Raw genomic sequence first — 20,520 nt, 5'->3', positions numbered from 1 at the left:
AGGAGGAGGCATGGCCAGAGTATTCTTATGTCCTGAATATATTATGACTTGCAGTGGCCGCATTGGCCAGCAGCATAGTGCACTTTAGGGCATCATATTTGTTCTCTAGCCTGTTTGGATACCCCTGGTTTAAAATAAAACAGCAGCTTTATTTTTTACATCTGTTTTTTTCCTAAGGGTCTTTTAAGCAGAAAACATAACATTTTGGAGACCCAGCAGCCCCTGAGCAGGGCAAATTGCCTCCTTTTGATCCCTGCAATGAGCTTTGGGAGAAATATGGCTCTTTGACTTTACAGTGCTCTCAAAGCAAGTGCTGCTTCTCAGGTCTTGTCTACATGGGAACAGGCAGGAAAATTAATCTGAATTAACTAAAGGTGTTAATTTGAAGTTGATTCATTGAACCACATTAAATCCTCCTGTGGATGCTACTGTTCAGAATTAAAGTGGTGTTAATTCACTTGAATTCTGAATGAGGGTGTTCACCAGGGATTTGCTGCAGTTTAATGTATCCACTTCAAATTCACAGTTAGTTAATTTCCTGGATGTCCCTGAGTAGATAACCCCATAGAAGGGCCAGTCTACATTACAAAATTTTGAGTATACCCCTATGGTGTCATTCCACTTACAGCAAGCTTAAAATCAATCATGGGACAGGAGACAAGGTCAGAAGTCAACAGGGTGGAGCTGATTGGACCAAGCCATACTTTAACCATATTCATACATACTAAGGTCAGAAGGGACCATTATGATCATCTAGTCCGACCTCCTGCACAACGCAGGCCACAGAATCTCAACCACCCACTCCTGCAAAAAACCTCTCACCTATGTCTGAGCTACTGAAGTCCTCAAATCGTGGCTTAAAGACTTCAAGGAGCAGAGAATCCTCCAGCAAGTGACCCGTGCCCCATGCTACAGAAGAAGGCAAAAAACCTCCAGGGCCTCTTCCAATCTGCCCTGGAGGAAAATTCCTTCCCGACCCCAAATATGGCGATCAGCTAAACCCTGAGCATATGGGCAAGATTCACTAGTCAGATACTACAGAAAATTCTTTCCTGGGTAACTCAGATTCCACCCCATCTAACATCCCATCACAGGCCATTGGGCCTATTTAAGATGAATATTTAAAGGTCAATTAATTACCAAAATCATGTTATCCCATCATACCATCTCCTCCATAAATTTATCGAATTTAATCTTAAAGCCAGACATATCTTTTGCCCCCACTGCTTCCCTTGGAAGGCTATTCCAAAACTTCATTCCTCTGATGGTTAGAAACCTTTGTCTAATTTCAAGTCTAAACTTCCCAATGACCAGTTTATATCCATTTGTTCTTGTGTCCACATTGGTACTGAGTTTAAATAATTCCTCTCCCTCTCCGGTATTTATCCCTCTGATATTTATAGAGAGCAATCATATCTCCCCTCAACCTTCTTTTAGGTAGGCCTGTCTACATTATAATTACATTTGAGCTGGGGATCTGGTTACAACACTGTTCCAGCTTTCAGTATAGAAGAGACTTTAACTGTCTTCTGTAACATTCATAGAATATCAGGGTTGGAAGGGACCTCAGGAGGTCATCTAGTCCAACCCCCTGCTCAAAGCAGGACTAATCCCCAATTTTTGCCCCAGATCCCTAACTGGCCCCATCAAGGATTGAATTTACAACCCTGGGTTTAGCAGACCAGTGCTCAAACCACTGAGCTATCCCTCCCCCTGCCCCAGCCTCTTCCGCTCCCCCCCCCTTTTTTGATTGCTTTATTCCCATTATGGAAGATGAATAAGATCTCATCTATGGAATTGTGTTGTAGCTAGATCCTCTGACTCCCTAGTAATTGTAACACAGACAGATCCTCGCAGAACTGTAAAGATCAGAAGTGTACCATGATTTTCTTACATGGTTTAAAGTCATTTTCGAGCCAGGAGCAAATCAGGATATAACACAATTCAGGGTAAGTGCTCTTATAACTATTATCAATGCACACATTTTGCTAATGTATGTAGCCACCCCTTAATTTAAATATGAGCAGCACTAGACTGAAGGCTATCATTTCAGTGAAAGGGGCAATGAGATCAGTTTCTTTCTGGTACGGTTGCAAAACTCACCACCATTTTGCAGTCACTGTTGTCTTGGCTTAAGTTTTTGTGAATGGTTTTGTTGGTAAATATTGGTTTAAACCAAGGATCTTTAGTTTAGTCCTCAGTAACCTGCAAAATCCTGTGAAGTAGCCCACAGAGGAAGTGTCACTGTCCTGCTTCTTCATTCTTGCCCGCCTGTGTTTTGTAGCTACTTTGATCCCTTGCTAATAGCTCTTTCTTGGCTTTGACTGCCTAATGCTTTTCACAGAAGATGCTGCAATTTATGAAGACCTGCGTGGTACTTCCTCAAAAGCAGAATGAGGCAGCCAAGCCTAAAGGGGATTTTTGTATTTAGAAAATCTAAATTACAAAGAGGGCCAAGCTTGTAGCCCACAAATGGCCCTGTCATATTTGTTCTCTAACCTGTTGGATACCCCTGGTTTAAGTAAAAACAGCCGCTTTATTTTTTACATGTTTTTTTTTCTAATGGTCTTTTAAGCAGAAAACATAACATTTTTGAAGTCATGTATATATTGGTTTTAATTTGCCTTACTGGAAAATGATGGTATAGCAAGGGTTAACATAAGACCTTCACAGAAATTTTCCCATATAAGGTACTATCATAATATGTATTGTAGATGGTTGATTTGACAAAAATTTTGCACCCTATAGATGCCTGTTAAAGCTGCAGATGTTCAATGCTTCTTAATAGATTCCCATGTTAGTACACCAGCAATTGTAAAATCAGGCCAAAAAATGGCAGTTGTCTGCAGCTGTGAACTTTTTTTTTTTTAACTGGCATTTGAATGAAACAGTTATTAAAAATTTCAGCTTAACTGTTAGACTACAGGAGAGTATTTGAGAAATGTTTTCTGATTCAAGCATTCAGTCTCTTAAATGAGATGTGATTTTGTCCTTTCTTTGTTCATTCCTTTTTTCTAAATAGAATCTTTATTTGGCCCTGAAATCTTTTTTACGCTAGATGTAGAATGTTTACTTGTCTGATTCAGTTGCAAATAAGTTTTTTTTTTTTTTTTTTTAATACTTTAACTGCATTCCAAGGACTTACTGGAGAAACAGCTATTGGCTGAACACTTGAAGCATTCTGTGTTAGTCTGTGAGGCTTCTAACTGTAGTAGTGAGGCAGCAGGCAGTTGCGTATATTAGTTGACCTTCGAATACCCTAGCCGGAAGTGAAAAGGTTCTGGCTTGTCAGCTGTACAAGATCTGGGTGCATGCAGGCAAACTCAAGATGGATGCCAAAATTGGTTAGTTCTTTTTTGTTTTTAATGTGTATATATACATGAATTTAAAACTCTCTTGTGAATCCTGAGGCTTTTAATTTGTTCAAAAGATAAAAACGGTTTCTTGTGGCTCATTTTATTTTTTGAGAGGATTTTTCAAGTCAAATATAAAAGTGCTTGTTTTTGTCACAAACAGCTATTGAAACTGTTCAGCCTTAAAAATAAGAATCTGTGATAGAAAAGACTTCAGAGAATTCAGTAATCAGCTTCTTATCACAGCATTTGCTTTAAAGGCAAAATGTAATTGGATGAGTTCTGCATGTGAGGCATAGATGCTAGCAGTACTATTTTTAGATGTGCCAGATGACAATTCATGCTTACCATATGTAGACAGCTGCACTCGCTTTAGATTAGGCCTGGAATACTTACATTGAAGGGCTGTAATTGTAGTTTAGACAAGTGTAAATTTAAGCAAACACAATTAGCATAAGGAAGGATACTGTTTGGAGTGTCCCGGAGTATGTTTACCTTTAGTGAGTATACTGTGTTTAAAGCCAGCAGGCTGTTTTCACTAATATACAGTTTGGATTTTCTAAATTACCTTCTCTTGGAGGTGTGGGGGAATTTAAAGCAGCTTTTACCTTTTATCAACCACATGGACTAAAAGTTGCAATTCAATTTTGTAATTGTTTTAAAAAATAGAATTTTTTTTAGAATGTTTACACTATTGCAAAATGAAACAGTATAGATGTGGGACTAGCATTGGGGCTTGTATGGTATTTCTCATTTTGAATGGGACAGGACAGAGTATATGTGGGGGAAATGTAAAATGCAAATACAGTTCCAGGTCCAAATGAAGGAAGGGAGTAGATTGAGGTCACCAATCTTCAATCATTGAGGAACAAAGTATTTGAAGCTAGGACTCTAGTTTTTTGGAAGTCACTATTACAAATGGACCCTCACGGACTACCCCAGTTTTAGAATATCTCCCTTTCCAGTGAATGTTACTGGGAATTTTCGTGATTGCTGAATTATTGCCATTACACTTGTTTTTAACTGTGCAGATGTAGTCCTTTACCACTGTTACAAACTGTCCCTATAAAGAGACAATAACATACTATTAATGCAGATCTTAAAATAAAAAAAATCATGACAATGAAGCTATTGTACATATATGAAAAGTCAATTTTTTTTAGAAGTTTCAAAGCACAGAGTTCTTGTCTTTCTAACACCAGCTGATTAATTCAAATCTTGTATTGAAATTATTTTAAAATGTTAAAAGAAAGGCTTCAGTTCCAAAATTGCTTATGCATGTGCAGTTGTATGAATAATTCTATTGGCTTTTTATATATGATAGTAAAGTTATGTCTACACAGGTATTAGTGGGATCTGGCCCTAAGGTAGCACATAATTATTTAAAGCTAGTGCATACAAATTTCCATCAGATTATATATATCACCCAAAGTTATTTCAACTGCTTATCTTGTTCTGAATTAATATACGGATCTGTTCTGGATTGTGGTTGTTTTGTAGTTTAGAGTAAAATTCTTAAGGTAGACAAGATGCTTTTGGAGTGCTAAGCTCACATAAAGCTTAACACAACCAAATTCAGGCAGATAAACAGATATCCCAGTGGTTTTAGAACAGATAAACTTAGTAGTGCTTCACATTTTGAAAAAACTAGATAACTAACTAACATTATTTATAATGCTAATAAAGGTTTTTTCTTTTACTCTTTTATATTGAGCTCTGTATCTAATGAATTTTACATAATCACTATTGATGGAGAGTGATGATGTGGAAGAGAAACTCCCTCCCTCACCCCCAAGAAATCAGCTGTAAAGTTAGGCAACTCAAAACTCACCCATGACGTTTCCCATTACATAGTATAAAACCCAGTTAGATCAAATACTCCTGCATGCTACAAAGGAGGTTCTCATTAAATCTGTGATACTTCACTTAAAAATGCAGCAGACTCGAACCCAGAAAGAGGAAACTTGATATTTTAACCCAGTGGCCAAAGATTTACGCAAAGAGCGATTAGTCTGAAAAATAATACTAAAAATGGCATCATGTGTTTCTATGGTTATATCGAAAAATATATGCTCAGTTTACAAATAAACATTTTGCACATAATTGGCCTGCAAATTTAGCTTTGACTGGAAATCAAACTGGGTTCTCATGAGGTTCCTTCCAGCCCTACATTTCCATGATTGTTCCTAACTTTGCATTAGCATCATCACCAGTAGAAAAGATTTTGCAAGCCCACTTATGCCTTCAGTTATATTTGTGTAACCAGCCCCATTGTCTTAAAATGCTACCCTTGGTGATATCTGTGCACTTGCCTTCATTGGGTTTACATAGGTGTAGTGGTTTCCAATTCAGTAAACAATTCTGTTGATTAGCCTCAAGAAAAACAGAATCTGTCTTTTAGCTGTTGGGTGTACCGAGGTACAGGAATAAAAAGCAGTAAAAACTTGTCATTGATGTGAGCAAGTATGACTTGGAATGCTCACGAAGAGCAGATTAAGATTTCATTTTGATGTAGTCTGTTTTCAGGGTAGAACTGGGCTTGAATTTTAGCAAATGCATTTTGGGTAATTCAAATAATCCAGGTTTCAGAGTAGCAGCCATGTTAGTCTGTATTCGCAAAAAGAAAAGGAGTACTTGTGGCACCTTAGAGACTAACAAATTTATTAGAGCATAAGCTTTCGTGAGCTACAGCTCACTTCATCGGATGCATTCAAATAATCCAGAGTCTAGTGTAAAACCAGAATGCTTCTTCCCAGAATGCTTGTTTATAATTATAAACTTCTAATGTAGAAATATGAGATACTGGGTTCAATTATTTAAGACTCAATATTCAAATAAAACAAATGTACACTTGTCGTATGGATGTAAGAGGTCTTGTATTCTAATTTCAGACCTTTTAACTTTTAGTTGTTGACCTCCTTTACTGGCGAGACATTAAGAAGACAGGAGTGGTGTTTGGTGCCAGCTTGTTCCTGCTGCTTTCATTAACGGTATTCAGCATTGTGAGTGTGACAGCTTACATTGCCTTGGCCCTTCTTTCTGTGACGATCAGCTTCAGGATATACAAGGGAGTTATCCAGGCAATCCAGAAGTCTGATGAAGGCCACCCATTTAGGTGAGGTTTTTCTTTAATACAAAGTACATGTTTGTTGGAATATCACTACAGATGCAGCTAACTGCATTTGAATATATATATACACAATGTACCAGTGCATGGCGATGTAAAACAGCCTCAATACTGTACAATCTCTCTCTCAACTGTAGCTACTCTCAAACATGATTGGAATTTTCACAAAATAATTTCATAGAATGGACACAAAAAATGGTAAGGAAAATGAATTAAGGCTGTTTGTCTGTCATAGTGTATTTCTTCAAAAAGACAAGACAGACTCCAGTAGCACTCTAAAACTTTATATAGAGATTTCAGCCTGGTTCATTGAACTTACTTACACATTAATACTTGATTCAGCACTTCAAATATGCCCTGACATCAGGTACTGAACCATTGAAAATGTCATACTTGGATAACTGTAAAGCAATTTGTGGTTTGGTAAAGATTAGTAAATACAGCAGAAGATATGTTCTGTTGCTATTATTCACATTTTGTTATATACCTCTTTCTGAAATCCTTTCTTAATAGCATGCTTAACTCTTACTATGCTAGCATGAATGTGCAATAATGCAGCTATATTCTAAATGAATCCATTTGGTTGGATTATAAGCAATTTGTTAGAAGCAATATCCGGGTTCATTGTGACCTGATCAGGGGATAAATCTGAAAACTTGGACTCCAGTGAGTATAACTGTAAACAGTTTCAATTTTCAAATTCAAACAGGGCCAATTTTGAAGACTTGGATGACTGAGTTCATTGAAATCCCCAAAGAGAACAGATGATTAACTTGTTATATAATAACTGTGCCCACTCCCAAGAATGTGGCATGGGCATAGTTTGTGTGGTTAGAAAGTCAGGGAGCTTTGCTGTTACTATTGGGTTCATGTAGGCCATAGCAGTGCACCTACTGTAGAAGTAGGTCTTTAGAGATGTAAACTTCACATTAATGCATTAAAAATTATTAAGAGTGCATGTTTCCTTATTGCACAACCAGCCACACCATCCAGCAACTTTCCTCCTCTCCATTCCAAAATATGATTGTCTCCTTTTCTCCTCCTTCATTTTCCCAGTTTACTTTTCTTCAGCTGCTTTTTTTTGTGCTATTGCCAATTCTCTTTTCCAGATAAGATTGATATGTGGTAGTTTTTTAAAACCTCTCCTCCATGAGGACAGATGTAGCCTTCCTGTGGAAGAGACTCTTGGTCAGTTCTCCCTTCCCTCCCTCCCTTCCATTCCTTCAAAACCAAAGCAAGAGAGGTTTGCTGAGGCAGCTGGTCTGTCCTCCTCTTTGGAATCTCCACATCTGCACTCTATAAATGCTTACAGAAGTGGCCAGTCCACCCTTAAAAGTCAACAGCTGCCTGCAATAGGCTGGTCCTTTAAATTGGGGTGGGTGAAAATTCTAAGAAGGGGTAATGTTACCGTGCAGACAGATCAGGAAAAATGCATCTGTGGCTATTGACATGAAAAACATAGACCCACAGTTGTAATAGCATTCAGCAGAACAATGCAAAATAGGATACTGGCTAGCCTTAAAGAAGCTGGTTTAATAGGGAAAGCCTTTAAATTAAAGGAACAGTCTGCTGGCAGTTGGAGTACTCTGAATGCAGTTTCTCTATAACTGGTTTTCAATAAGTACAAACTGGTTTACAATAAGTACATAGTTAATGCCACAACATTTCTAAGATCTGACCTTTTCTTTCTGCCACACAGTGGATAGTCTCATTCAGGCCCTTCTTTCTTATTTGCTACAAACTGTTCCTCCATGGCCTCTCTTCTCCCTGACAGTCCATACAAAAAGCGGTTACCAGGTCCATGTTTCTGACCTATTGATCAAATCATGTCAGACACCTCATCATCAAGGCCCTGCATAACTCTGCCCCTCCTTCCTTGTCCAAGGTTGTCTCTTGCAGGCTCAGTTCTGCCAGTATTAGCAGCCTTGATGCCCCATTTGTCCACTTCTGTTTTCCCTCCTCTCCCAGCACTGCTCACTTACCTTGGAATACCCTTTCTGAGTTGGTCCCTATGGCCCTTACCATCTCCTCTTTTAGATCCCATTTTAAGATCCACTTCTTCTAGAATGCCTACCAGCAATGAATAACATAAATGTCTTTGTTGTCCTAACATGCTGTGTGCTAGCTTCATTTTTGACATCCCCTCTTTCCATTCGGACTGGTTGCCCCGCTATATTGTGGTTTGCTTGGACTTAGATTTCAAACTCCTCAGGGCAGGTCCTCTTTTGTTTGTGGTTTTGTGGGACACCTAGCACGCTTTTTGAGAATTGTAAAACAATAAATACTTTTTCCAAGTAAACAATACTTAACATAACTGTATAAATACTATAAAATGTCTCTCATAATTCTAATTACCTGTTAAATAAAATAGGTGTCTTAATGAGTAGATGTAGAACAGAGCTAATTTGCCAGTCATGGGGCAGTGTAGATAGAATTGGGTGCCATATTCCAGATAAGCAACATCTCCTCTCTGAGCCCTTACTGGACATGAAACTAAATTTTAAAATGATCATTTTCTATTTAAAGAATCTAATACTGACCTAGCGACTGTTTAGTAGTAAATGGAAAAGATGGGATATGGAGTGGGGGATGGGGGCGTGTGAGAACACTTTATCAGGATTACAGGATTTTTATCTTTCTGATTGGAAAATTCCTGGAACTTCCAGCTAAATCTTCAGACTTTAAGCAGAGAGAGGGAGATTCCATGGCAGACTGGAGGATGTCTGGCCTGTTGCAAATTGCAAACCTTAACCTTTCACTTCCAAAAAGTGAGGTGCTAAATCCTTTTGGATCAGAATCCTTCTCTAGAATATTAACAATCATTTGCTTAAAAAAATTCCATTTAGAAGACTTAGTAAAATGAAGAGTAACTTTATCCCTGTCTTCGTGTTGATTATTGCTTAAAGGTGAGCTGCAAAGAAGTTTTTTAATACTGCCTTTTCTCTTTTTTGCTGCATTAAAACAGGGACGTAACCCACTGTTTGAGAATCGCTGCTATAGAGTCTTCCAGAGCAGAGAAGACCCGATTTAGTAACTTAAAAAACAAGCAGGTAAAGCTTGTGTCTCATGAATGATTCTTTCATTTTGCAGGGCTTACTTGGAAACTGATGTTGCTGCGTCTGAGGAGCTTGTCCAGAAGTACAGCAATGCTGCACTTGGCCACATTAATGGCACAGTAAAGGAGCTCAGACGTCTTTTCTTAGTCGATGACTTAGTTGATTCTCTGAAGGTAAATGATAAAGCATACAACATACAGCTGTAGATTTTGACTTTCCTCAACAGGGCTTAGAAAGAGAGGTTTAAATTGAGCCAGTGGTCAGATGTTAAAGGTATTTGGAATGTGTCCATTTCTTTAAAAATCTGAATTTGGGGATAGCTTGGCACAGTCTAACTCCTTTCTGTTTTTGTTTTTTGGCTCACGTGTCAGCACCAGTAAGTGGCCAGCATCTGGCCCATTGAATTTCTAGGTACAGTTTCTCATTCTGCTAATCTTAAATACTCGAAAGAACATTTATAGCTGTGCAGCTTGAGATTACCTAAACATCGATAAACACTACATTTCAAATGGCGTTTGACATGAATATCACATTTGCTAATGTTGTACAAGAATCCACCAATAATTGACTTGTAAATAGTTCTCTCAACCTTCTGTTATATCCTTTCCCTCTGTGTCTGGTTCTACCTTTTGCAGTGCAGACTCCCACAGTCCCAGGGAGAGGCTACATAACACTGTCATACAATTAAAAAGAAAAAAGAAAAGGAGTACTTGTGGCACCTTAGAGACTAACAAATTTATTAGAGCATAAGCTTTCGTGAGCTACAGTTCACTTCATCGGATGCATTTGCATCGGATGAAGTGAACTGTAGCTCACGAAAGCTTAAGCTCTAATAAATTTGTTAGCCACCAAATGCATCCGATGAAGTGAACTGTAGCTCACGAAAGCTTATGCTCTAATAAATTTGTTAGCCACCAAATGCATCCGATGAAGTGAACTGTAGCTCACAAAAGCTTATGCTCTAATAAATTTGTTAGTCTAAGGTGCCACAAGTACTCCTTTTCTTTTTGCGAATACAGACTAACACGGCTGCTACTCTGAAACCTTAAAAAGAAAAGGAATACTTGTGGCACCTTAGAGACTAACAAATTTATTTGAGCATAAGCTTTTGTGAGCTACAGCTCACTTCAGCTGTAGCTCATGAAAGCTTATGCTCAAATAAATTTGTTAGTCTCTAAGGTACCACAAGTACTCCTTTTCTTTTTGCGGATACAGGCTAACACGGCTGCTATTCTGAAACCTGTCATATAATTGAAATCCTTAGCAGCAGGGAGGTTTGAGTTATTTTTTTTAAAGATCCTTTGGGTTCTCATTTCTTGCACTTCCCATTTCTGTTTACATGGTTTCTTTTGTTACAGTAGTCCTCTGGTAAGGTGGTCTAAACAGATCTGTTTCTACTTCTGTGTGAGTTTCTGCAGTGACTATATTCTGACTGCTGCTCCTCCCTCTCAATCATCATACTGTGTGATCCTCTCAGGGAAGAGTACACCACTTTCACACTCAATAAGAGGGAACTGAACTATAGACCACAGGTTGAAAACCATAGTTCTATTGTAACAACAACCTTTCATGGACCCCTTACTCATATTCTGTGGACCCAAGGGGTCTGCACACCACAGGTTGAAAACTACTGTTCTAGCCAATTGAACAGCTGTGAAATGACCAAAGTCACATTTTGATATATAATCAATGACCTTTTAAATTGCCCTTTTTTAAAAAAAAAAAAAAAAAAAAAGGCAAATTTCCTCCATATATTGTATGCTCTTATAGTTAGTTATTTGTGAGGCATGTTTTAGCCTTAGATTTAGGAGGTAGATTTAAAGCCTCTTTTGGCCAGGACTAAAATCTTGTGGATTTGTCTAAGGAAATACATCAGGGGAAAAACTTAATCATGAAGGGCTTTTATCTGGCAAAAAGACTTTAATAATTAAGGTGCAAGCCCTCATTTGTGATATGAGAATTTACACACCAACTGCTTATGATGCCACAAAGAAAGAATTAGGCTATTGGTTAAGGGAAAAGAATGGACAGCCAAACTGTTCTTGAAGATCTGACTTTCATTCAGTCATTATTAATGAATGCAAGAAAAGAAAATTCCTTCCAAATTTTTTTTCTTAAATAGCTTGGTTTTTGAGCTTCAGGAAAGCTGCTGTTTATCCTGTTAAACTATTATTTTTCTTCAATTTCTTTTGACTTCAAAATAAAATTGAAAAAGTCTCATTTGTCTTGGAGGAAAGCTTTAACCTACTTAAAGTTAATGCACTTTTTTATTGTATGGTAATAAAATTATTGGATGCAGTCTTTTTATGAAATCAATAAACTGTAAAGTCAGCTTACAAAAAATTTCAAGGCTCTGAAGTAGTTTCTGTTGTAGGAAAACTTTAAAATATTGAGATTTTATGCCTAATAAGGGCCCTGGTCAACAAATGTCGTGTCATCTATTTAAATAAACATCTTGGGTATAGAAAATTATATTTATGCTTTTACATAATATTCCATATTACTGAATTTGAAAATAGAACAGGAGTATAGTCCAGTTTACAATATGTACTTATGCTAACAGTGAAATCTAGGTGAGATGTTGTGATTAAACAGTGTGGAGTCATGATGGTTTAAAATGTCATCTAAAATATTTGTACTGTATATGGTAAAGTTCAAAGGAATTCTTTCAGTTATAACTTCAACGGATAGCTGTGTACGGTACTTGCCAGGAAAAGCCAAGGAAGGGAACTGTATTGTGTTGGGTGTGTGATTATATAGTGATTCATCCAAAACTCGTGCAATAAAGAACATTTCTGTTAGGACATGAATACTGTGAAGCCATGTTGTTACTTGAGTGATGGAGCCCATTACTTTAATTGAACTAGCTCATAGTAAAACAACTTGAAGAAACTGACCTATGTTTTTTTTTAAATTTGCCATTAAATTAGATTACAAAGTACTTGTATTGTGTAATCAGTTACTAATAATTGGAATAAAGTGGGTAAAGAATTACTTATGGCACTTTATTCACCTATCAGGATTAGAGTAGAAAACAAGAATATCACTGTAACTCACATAGACAGTGAACTTTAGACTTTATGCGTTCATTCTTTCCTGTATGGAGCCATGCAGGAAAAGCAGTATTATCTTTGTGATAGACTTGGGGCTGCTTATGCTTCACTCTGGCTTGGAGCCAGAGAAATAAAGGGCTTTAAAAAAAAATCTTACTAAGAAAAAGCAACAGCAGTTACTTTTTGGGATCAGTAAACTTCTTTATTCTATGTAGTATAAAGGAGATGAATATATGGATGTGAGGCTGAGCTGGGCTCTAGTGTCTTCGGCATATGCTACTGAATTTTAGAAAGTGCTTGTTCTTACAATAGTGTGTTTTTTCACTTTACATTACTATGATTTTGTGACTGTCCTTTACTAAATGTTTGTATGGCACCCAGCACAATAGGGTCCTGAGGTTGTCACTTCTGCAATATAAATATAAAGTTGACAAAAGTTTTAAAAAATTATAGATTCAGAATTTACATAATTTTGGGCTTGCTTTGCATAGAAGATGGAGGCAAACCTTTCCATCAGCAGTACTGCTCCCAGTCCAAACAAAGTCCTGCCTTCTTAATACTCAGCACAGCAGAGTGTATGGACTGGGAACAAGCAGAGGATTTGGGCCAGACTGTGAGAGAGATTAATTCTGCAGTATTGTTTATGGATATTATGCCCATAACTCAGAAATTACAACAATACATGGGTTTCAGGAGTCTTTCCTACCAGAATATATACTTATTTTCTAAATTTTTATTATTCTAGAATTTTAAATCTTTTTTGTAACCTTAAAATTCCATCAGCACTTTTAATTCTTAAGGCTTTATGCTTTTTGGTTTAAATGTTCTGTACCATAAAATGGAAGATGGACTGACTCCTTCCTACTACGAATATTTAATAACTGAACCTAAACTTGTAAGAGTATCTGTATTGTTCATTTAAAATGGAAAAGGAAGGAAAATAAACTTGCCATTTCTTCCACACAGGCCTGTGCCCTGACATGACATTACCATCTCTAACAGACCATTCAATTCTTGGCCTCTGTACTGAGTCAAACCAGCAAAAATGTGGTTCTAATGGTGCTTTTTGTGATGTTGACTCTTCTATAGGCTTAATTTCAACAACTCACAACCTATGTTAAGGGGGTGGCTCTGACCTTGTGGATTTGGATGTTGGGTTGTAAGGAGACCTGGGTTCTATTTCATCTCTGCCACCAACTTGCTGTGTGACCTTGGGCAAGACAGTTATCCTCCCACCGTGCCTCACTTACTCCATCTGTAAGGAAAAAATAATCATGTTTACCCATCATCATAAAGCACTATGGATTGAAAGTGCTGTATGAGTGCAGAGAACACTGAATAGTCATCAAATGGTAGTAGCTTTTTGGTCACTATTGACCTGGGCTAAATTCAGACTTGTGACCTCAAAATGAAAGGCTGCGTATCCTATTACCCATTGCCTCACCCATACAGTCCCTCATCTATAATTATCTTTAACAGACAAAGTGTTTTTTGGTTGAGCTTTATACACGCCTTTACAGAAGGGCAATTTTGTTAAAGGTACCTCTCTTAATGTTCTAATTAACACATCTTGATTAGACTGTTTATGGCCTAACTGACCTTTGTTCTTTCAGTTTGCAGTGTTGATGTGGGTATTCACCTATGTTGGTGCCTTGTTTAATGGTCTGACATTACTGATACTGGGTAAGTGCTTTAAGTTGTGTTAAATACTTTGCCTTGCAAAATAACCCTGGAAAAGTATTGAAGCCTCTTAAATTCTGTGTGTATCTACTTGAAGTACAACAAAATGTATGTTGTTGCATGATCTTTTATTTTATTTTTTTTTAGATTGTGGAATTATAAAAATAGTATTTTTTAATTTCGTTGTTTGTCCTTAGGTTGCTGACTTTCAGGACAAAACAACATCATTTAAAAAATCATATTTAGTTTTGCTCATTGCTTTCTAGGCTACCTGTAGTTCTTACTTTCAAATTCCAGTTGCCTTGTATAAATTATATGATGCTGCAAAACTGGTTACTGTCACATTCCACCAGGATGACAGAAACCTGAATTGTAACTAATACAATATTGATACAGAAGAGCTTTTTCTTATAAGATCCATTTAAATTACAATAGCCAAAGAATTTTTGCATTGTGATTTAGTTCTTTTTTTTGCTTTATTTAAAAATGTCAGGCTGTGAAAACTGTTTTTAAATTTTAGTTGAGTGGCGTCTTTATCTTGTTTGTATTTAAACTCGCTCTGTTCCTTTCCAGCTCTGATTTCTCTCTTCAGTGTTCCTGTTATTTATGAGAGACATCAGGTGAGTGCTTAATGTCTGACATTCACAAATGTCTGATTAAAGATTACTCCTGTTGAATCAGAAACACTTAAGAATGAACAACTAGAAATCTGATTTTAGTCTCCTAAACTTTTAACCTCAACATCCGATATTGTTTCTAAAAATGGCCAGTGCAGGTTTCTTGACAGTGTTACAATGAGTAGTATAATTAAAGCCCATAGTGCATTTCCCCTCTTCTTTAGGAAATATGTGAAGGCTCTCCCAGCAAATAGTAATTATAAGAGAGGATTGCTTAGTATGATTTCACCTTCTCTCTCTGATCCCAATTTGTTCAGTACTAAAGTAGCAATATCTGAGTTATGTAAAATCTCAGTAATTTATATAGTTTTTTTCAGAAGCCACCTTGAAGCTGGCATTCCAGACATTTATCCTTGAGCCCATGTGATTTGTACTACTGGCTAATGCACATAGCGGGAGCTTGGCACAGTCTAATGTTCCTCTGGTAAATCTGCTGAAGACAGTAATTGCTGGGAGGAACAGGAGATTGTATCAGTACTAGGCAGGAATTGGATCCATCAGGGCATAGAGTAGTTGACCAGGCGAGCACTGACACAGGGATTTTCTCTCTGAAAAGCACCTGTACAATAAAGACCAGTGTAAAGGGGCAACGCAGTGAAGAAGGCAGCAGGGACCAAATACAATGAGGCACACAGAGCAGTTTTGGGACACTCCCATCATCTGCTCTCAAACCCACTTGCACAGCAAAGATCACTCAGCACCAGAAAAGAGGGAAGTACCCATAAGATGAAGGGAAGTCGCATGGCCCTGGAAGAGGAAGACTGACAACTTACCCTGTCTGCAGGCTTCCTAGTCCCACTGACTTAAATCACCAGCTGATTGTTGCTTTCTAAAAGTATAAAAATAATCCCTTTAAAATGCCCAACCTCACTTATGAAGCCTTCAGTCTCTGACAGCAAAGGAACTGAATTAATACCAATACATTCTGACTCCCAGTGAGACATGCTGAAAACAAACAAGGCTCTACTTACGCACTCTGCTTCAGATTGATCCTGAGAGTCATGATGGATAGTATTCCTCGTTCTTAGCCTACAGGTTAAATGATTGTCATGTGTCTGAGGTAGATTCTTACGTTGGAGGGAAGTCCAAATGTTTGAGGTAAATTCATCAAAAGCCCTGCAGTTCTTGAAAGTTGGCAGCTCATATGTTCTGCTGTCCAAACAATCAGAGGGGAATAGGCTCCATGTTTTCATTACAAGGGAATTTCTTCTTATAAAAGACAGATCACAGGGCTCTGCAATGGAGTGATCAAGTGTACCAAGATAATGAACTCTCAAGAGAGACTCTTCCTTGGCAGAAGCTGAGAGATTTAGCAGTTTTACTGTCAATGTCCAGGGAAATTTCTGAACCGTTGGTTAGAAACTCCTACTGGTGATAGTGTGACTAGTCATATACAGTTTTATGATGGGCTCCATCCCACCCTTCTGCAGTCCAGTTTGGCTGTTCTGTTTCAGTGGTGATAAACTACTTTTGTAACATCCTAGTTGTATAGTGACTAGGAGTAAAGCCAGTTGCCATTAAGAGCACATAATTGGCCCATGTGCAGACTTGACTGTTTGGAACCTGTTAAACTCCAGTGTGCCAGCCAGCATTCAGTTAATCACCCTCTTCAAAGTGCCATGGGATCTCTAATAACTGTCCAGGTGTATGCGGAGAATAGCAGCTGGGAACTGCGATATCTCACTTGTTCAAAGCATTGTGCTTCTAACAGTATACATATACAGAGACCCAATACTGCACTGTCAGGAAGAGCCCAAGAATGGTTGAGACTCTTAATGTATAAGATATCACCTGTTTTGGAGCAATCAATACAAGTATTTCCTCAAAATAAAGCAAACCAGAAGTGCGAACAGTACATTTGTTTTTGTGCATATAAAGGTCTTGGTTTTGCACTCTGTGTGGGAGGAGTCTGAAGAAAAGGGTGATTTGAGCTGCTAGTAACTAGACTACTTATATGGAAGAAACGAAATGCTAGGATATACCAATTGTGGTGTTTGCAAGTGTACATACTGTGACAAAGCTCTGTCCTTGCCTCTGGGGGTCCCGCGTTTCCTGGCAGATTTCGCTAGCCTCAGAGGCTCACTGTGACCCTCCACATAACCCTTCTTTCTCTAAGACAAGGGTCACAGTCTACTGAGCCATTTTCACCATAAGCCAGAGAGGGAGTTGAGGAGAAGTTATCCTTCCTTGCACAGTCTCTGTTGTCTCCCACTCCAAGTGATTAAACAGGGGGCAAAGGTGGGGGGGAGCCCGGGGCCACCCTCTACTCGAAGCTGCAGCCCAGGGACCCTAATAGTATCAGCTATGGTAGCTGACCTTTTAGAAACATGACATGTACAATTCCCTGGGCTACTTCCCCCACAGCAGCCCTCACTTCCTCAAGCTCCACTTCACCCTGACATCAGGGCCTCCTTTCTTGTACCTGATATGGTGTGTACTACTCAGCCTCTCCAACAGCGCAACTTCTTCCCACAGCTCCTGACGTGCACACCCACCTGACTGACTGGGAGGCTTTTAACTAGTTTCAGCCAGCCTCTGATTGGCTTCAGGTGTCCCAATCAACATAGCATTCTCCCTGCCTTCTGGAAAGTTCTTAATTGGCCCCAGGTGTCTTAATTGACCTGGAGCAGCTGCCATTTCAGTTAACCTGGTACCAGGGATTTGTTTAGCCTGGAGCTAATATATCTATCTCCCACTACTCTTCCATATGGCGCGGTTCACCACAATCCCAGACACTTGCCCCTTTTGCGGCGTGAGGGATACCCTGGCACATATCTACCTGGAGTGTGCCAGGCTGCAGCCCCTATTCCGGCTCCTCACCAATATCTTATTACGTTTTTGGTTGCACTTCTCCCCTCACCTTCTCATTTATGCACTCCCTATCCATGGCCCCACAAAGTCACGGGATCTCCTGGTCAATCTCCTCCTGGCCCTAGCTAAAATGGCCATCTACAAAACCAGAGTGAGGAGGTTGGCCGATGGAGTCTCCTGTGACTGTAGGGCCTATTTCCGATCCTCGGTCTGTTCACGTATCCGGGCAGAGTTCCTCTGGGCGGCATCCTCTGACTCCCTTGACGCCTTTGAGGAGCAGTGGGCGCTGTCCGGGGTTCTCTGCTCGGTGTCCCCATCCGGTTCCCTTCTTTTGACCCTTTGACCTCACACCTGTCCCTGTTATTTTATTAGTTGTCCCCTGGAATTTTTTGGGCATCTAGGTCCTGTGGATCCCCCTTTTAGGCTGGGGGGGATCCTTTAGCTGTGGACGGGCCTCGCCCGCCCACTTCCCGGATCCCAATAAGACTACTCTTCCATAGCCATCTGGCCTTGCCCTGTCACAATACTTATTAATCCCTGCTGCATCACATGCATTTCAAAAAGCAAATAGTGATGGCGACTTACTGAAGGAGCTGGTTAGAATCTAAGAACCTACAGTAGCAGGCCTTTCCACATTCAGAACGAGGGGTTGACCGTTCTGCCACTTTGTGTTGCCTGTGGCTGGGAGGGGCAAAGAATAGTGAGATTTTCCGGCAGGTAGATGTACAGTATTGATTCAGCTTCCTTTCTACAGTGAGTTCCAATATATGTTCATGTGCTATTATTCTGGGAAAGTTTCTTCCTTCACCATACAGCATTGTTTACGCTACAAGCTGGGCTGTTTCATTTACTGGTTGGTAGAGATGCGAGCAGAATAGTTTTATGCCTGTGATTTGCAAAAAATTATATGAAACCCTGGAATAAACAAAAATAGGCTCTTTGTTTGTCTTAGAATTTTTCTGGGCAGTTAATGAAGCATAAACTAATTAGACAAGGAACAATGATGACTTGCAAGTAGTAAAGCAGCCTTTAGCAGCACTAAAGCTAAACAATTAACTTTTCTGTTTTTTCTCTTAAATTTCAGGCTCAAATTGACCATTATTTGGGACTTGTGAACAAGACTGCCAGAGATGCAGTGACTAAGTGAGTTTATGTTGGCTGTTTCAAACTAGCTTGTATAGATAGACTTTTTGATGTACATACACCACCTTGGGTATGTTAAGGAAGCTATATATAGTCATCAAGAGGAAAAAACGTACTTAAAAACTGTGGGAGATTTACAGAATTAACTGATTCTTTGCAGTGCAGTAAAAATATTTGATGGAAAATGTTTGAATCATGCAATTCTAATAATAGTCCAGATATGTGGATTTATATGCAGAGGACTTTAGGTCCTCAGCAGATCAGGGCTCTGAAGAGGGATTTAGCAACTTTACTCCCAATTTTCTTACTGTTGCAAATTAATGTATCTATGATAATTATCTTTAAACATTGACATTTTCAAGGCTACATTTATGCTATAAATATTGCTGTATTTCCACATTTAAATACCTTTTTAATTTTCTCTCACTCTTTCAGGATCCAAGCTAAAATACCTGGATTGAAACGCAAAACTGAGTAAAAAGCCTGAAGCAACTTGTCAATTGGAGTTCATCTTTCGGGGGGAAATATTCATTTGAATTACATGGGGAGGGTCAGGGAATAGCAAAACCTTGACATTGCAGTGCAATTTCACAGATCTTTATATTTTAGCAGCACAGTGTTTGAGGAAAAAATACCTGTTTGGACTGCCATGTGTTTCATCATCTTAATTATTGTAAACTGCTATGTATGGAATTAAAACTAATCATCTTTGTTTATCCTGTGTGCAGCGCCAGCTAATACAAAAGATATGAGAAAGCTGTATATTGTGCTTCATCAGAGGTAGTCTTGCTGCATTCAAGAAAAGGTAGAGCAGAGGATAACATTTCTCATTTTGTGCACTGTGTATGGTCTGGGTAGATTGAGGCAGATTTTCTAAAATGAGATGTTTAGAAGAATATACCATTAAAGCAAGTTTGAAAAACTTTGTCTTTTTGGTATAAGTGTAGCTGTATTGTGATTTTATTGTTTTATCAATTGCCTATATATATATATAGGCAGAGTATTTCACAAAGCTTGGAACTTTCAGCTGCTCCACAGTGCTTGATAGTTCAGAAAACGGACTGATTTTAGGACTAGCCATAGCGCACAAACTTGAAAAATAAAATATTTCTAGAAACATCTATTTAAAAAAAACCAATGAACTTGCACACACATAAAACTTCAAGCATACACTGTGTTGCACAAACATAATCCGTGGAGCAAATATCTAATGCTGCAAATGTTTGAAAATGTCGAGCATTGTTATGCAAGAAATTACAAATGAAAATGTATACACTTGTGGTTTAAGCTGTATTGAACCAAGTCTGTGAAATGCATTGTGAAATGTAAAAACAAAAAACCCAAGTATCAATAAAGCTTATAGACTTAAAGAATTTTGGTGTTTTGTCTTGAGGAGTCTTCCAGATTATAATATATATATTTATTACACAAGTCAGTCGAGCATCTGTTTTATGTAGTTCAGCACTTTGAAAAATTGAGAGGGATACGAAGTGAGTCCAGCAATTTTTCAGGATAACTTGTTGATTCTACTAACTTTTGACTGTAAATATAAGATCAATGAAAATTTATAACCAAATGTATTTGACACACAGGTTTTCAAATAGTTATGTGGCCATTGAA

General features: G+C 38.4%; 1 protein-coding gene across 5 annotated transcripts in view; it reads left to right on the top strand.

Annotated features, from left to right (window-relative positions):
- RTN4 (reticulon 4) overlaps positions 1–20,270 on the top strand; it is a 73,525-nt gene extending 53,255 nt beyond the window's left edge. For 4 of the 5 annotated variants that reach the window (XM_038394778.2, XM_038394779.2, XM_038394780.2 and 1 more), the window contains 6 exons: positions 6,261–6,468; positions 9,571–9,709; positions 14,203–14,272; positions 14,843–14,889; positions 18,842–18,900; positions 19,336–20,270. In XM_038394778.2, coding sequence (XP_038250706.1) covers positions 6,261–6,468; positions 9,571–9,709; positions 14,203–14,272; positions 14,843–14,889; positions 18,842–18,900; positions 19,336–19,378 — 566 coding nt within the window. In that variant the 3' untranslated portion in view covers positions 19,379–20,270. Of the gene's footprint in view, positions 1–3,209; positions 3,345–6,260; positions 6,469–9,570; positions 9,710–14,202; positions 14,273–14,842; positions 14,890–18,841; positions 18,901–19,335 lie in introns of those variants that run through there. The other variant, XM_038394781.2, reaches the window with a different exon arrangement.
- Positions 20,271–20,520: the final 250 nt, after the last annotated feature.

Source organism: Dermochelys coriacea, chromosome 3 (assembly GCF_009764565.3).
Source record: "Dermochelys coriacea isolate rDerCor1 chromosome 3, rDerCor1.pri.v4, whole genome shotgun sequence".
Taxonomy (NCBI): domain Eukaryota; kingdom Metazoa; phylum Chordata; order Testudines; family Dermochelyidae; genus Dermochelys; species Dermochelys coriacea.
Note: the sequence above shows the minus strand (reverse complement) of the source record. Positions and strands in the feature narration are given on the sequence as shown.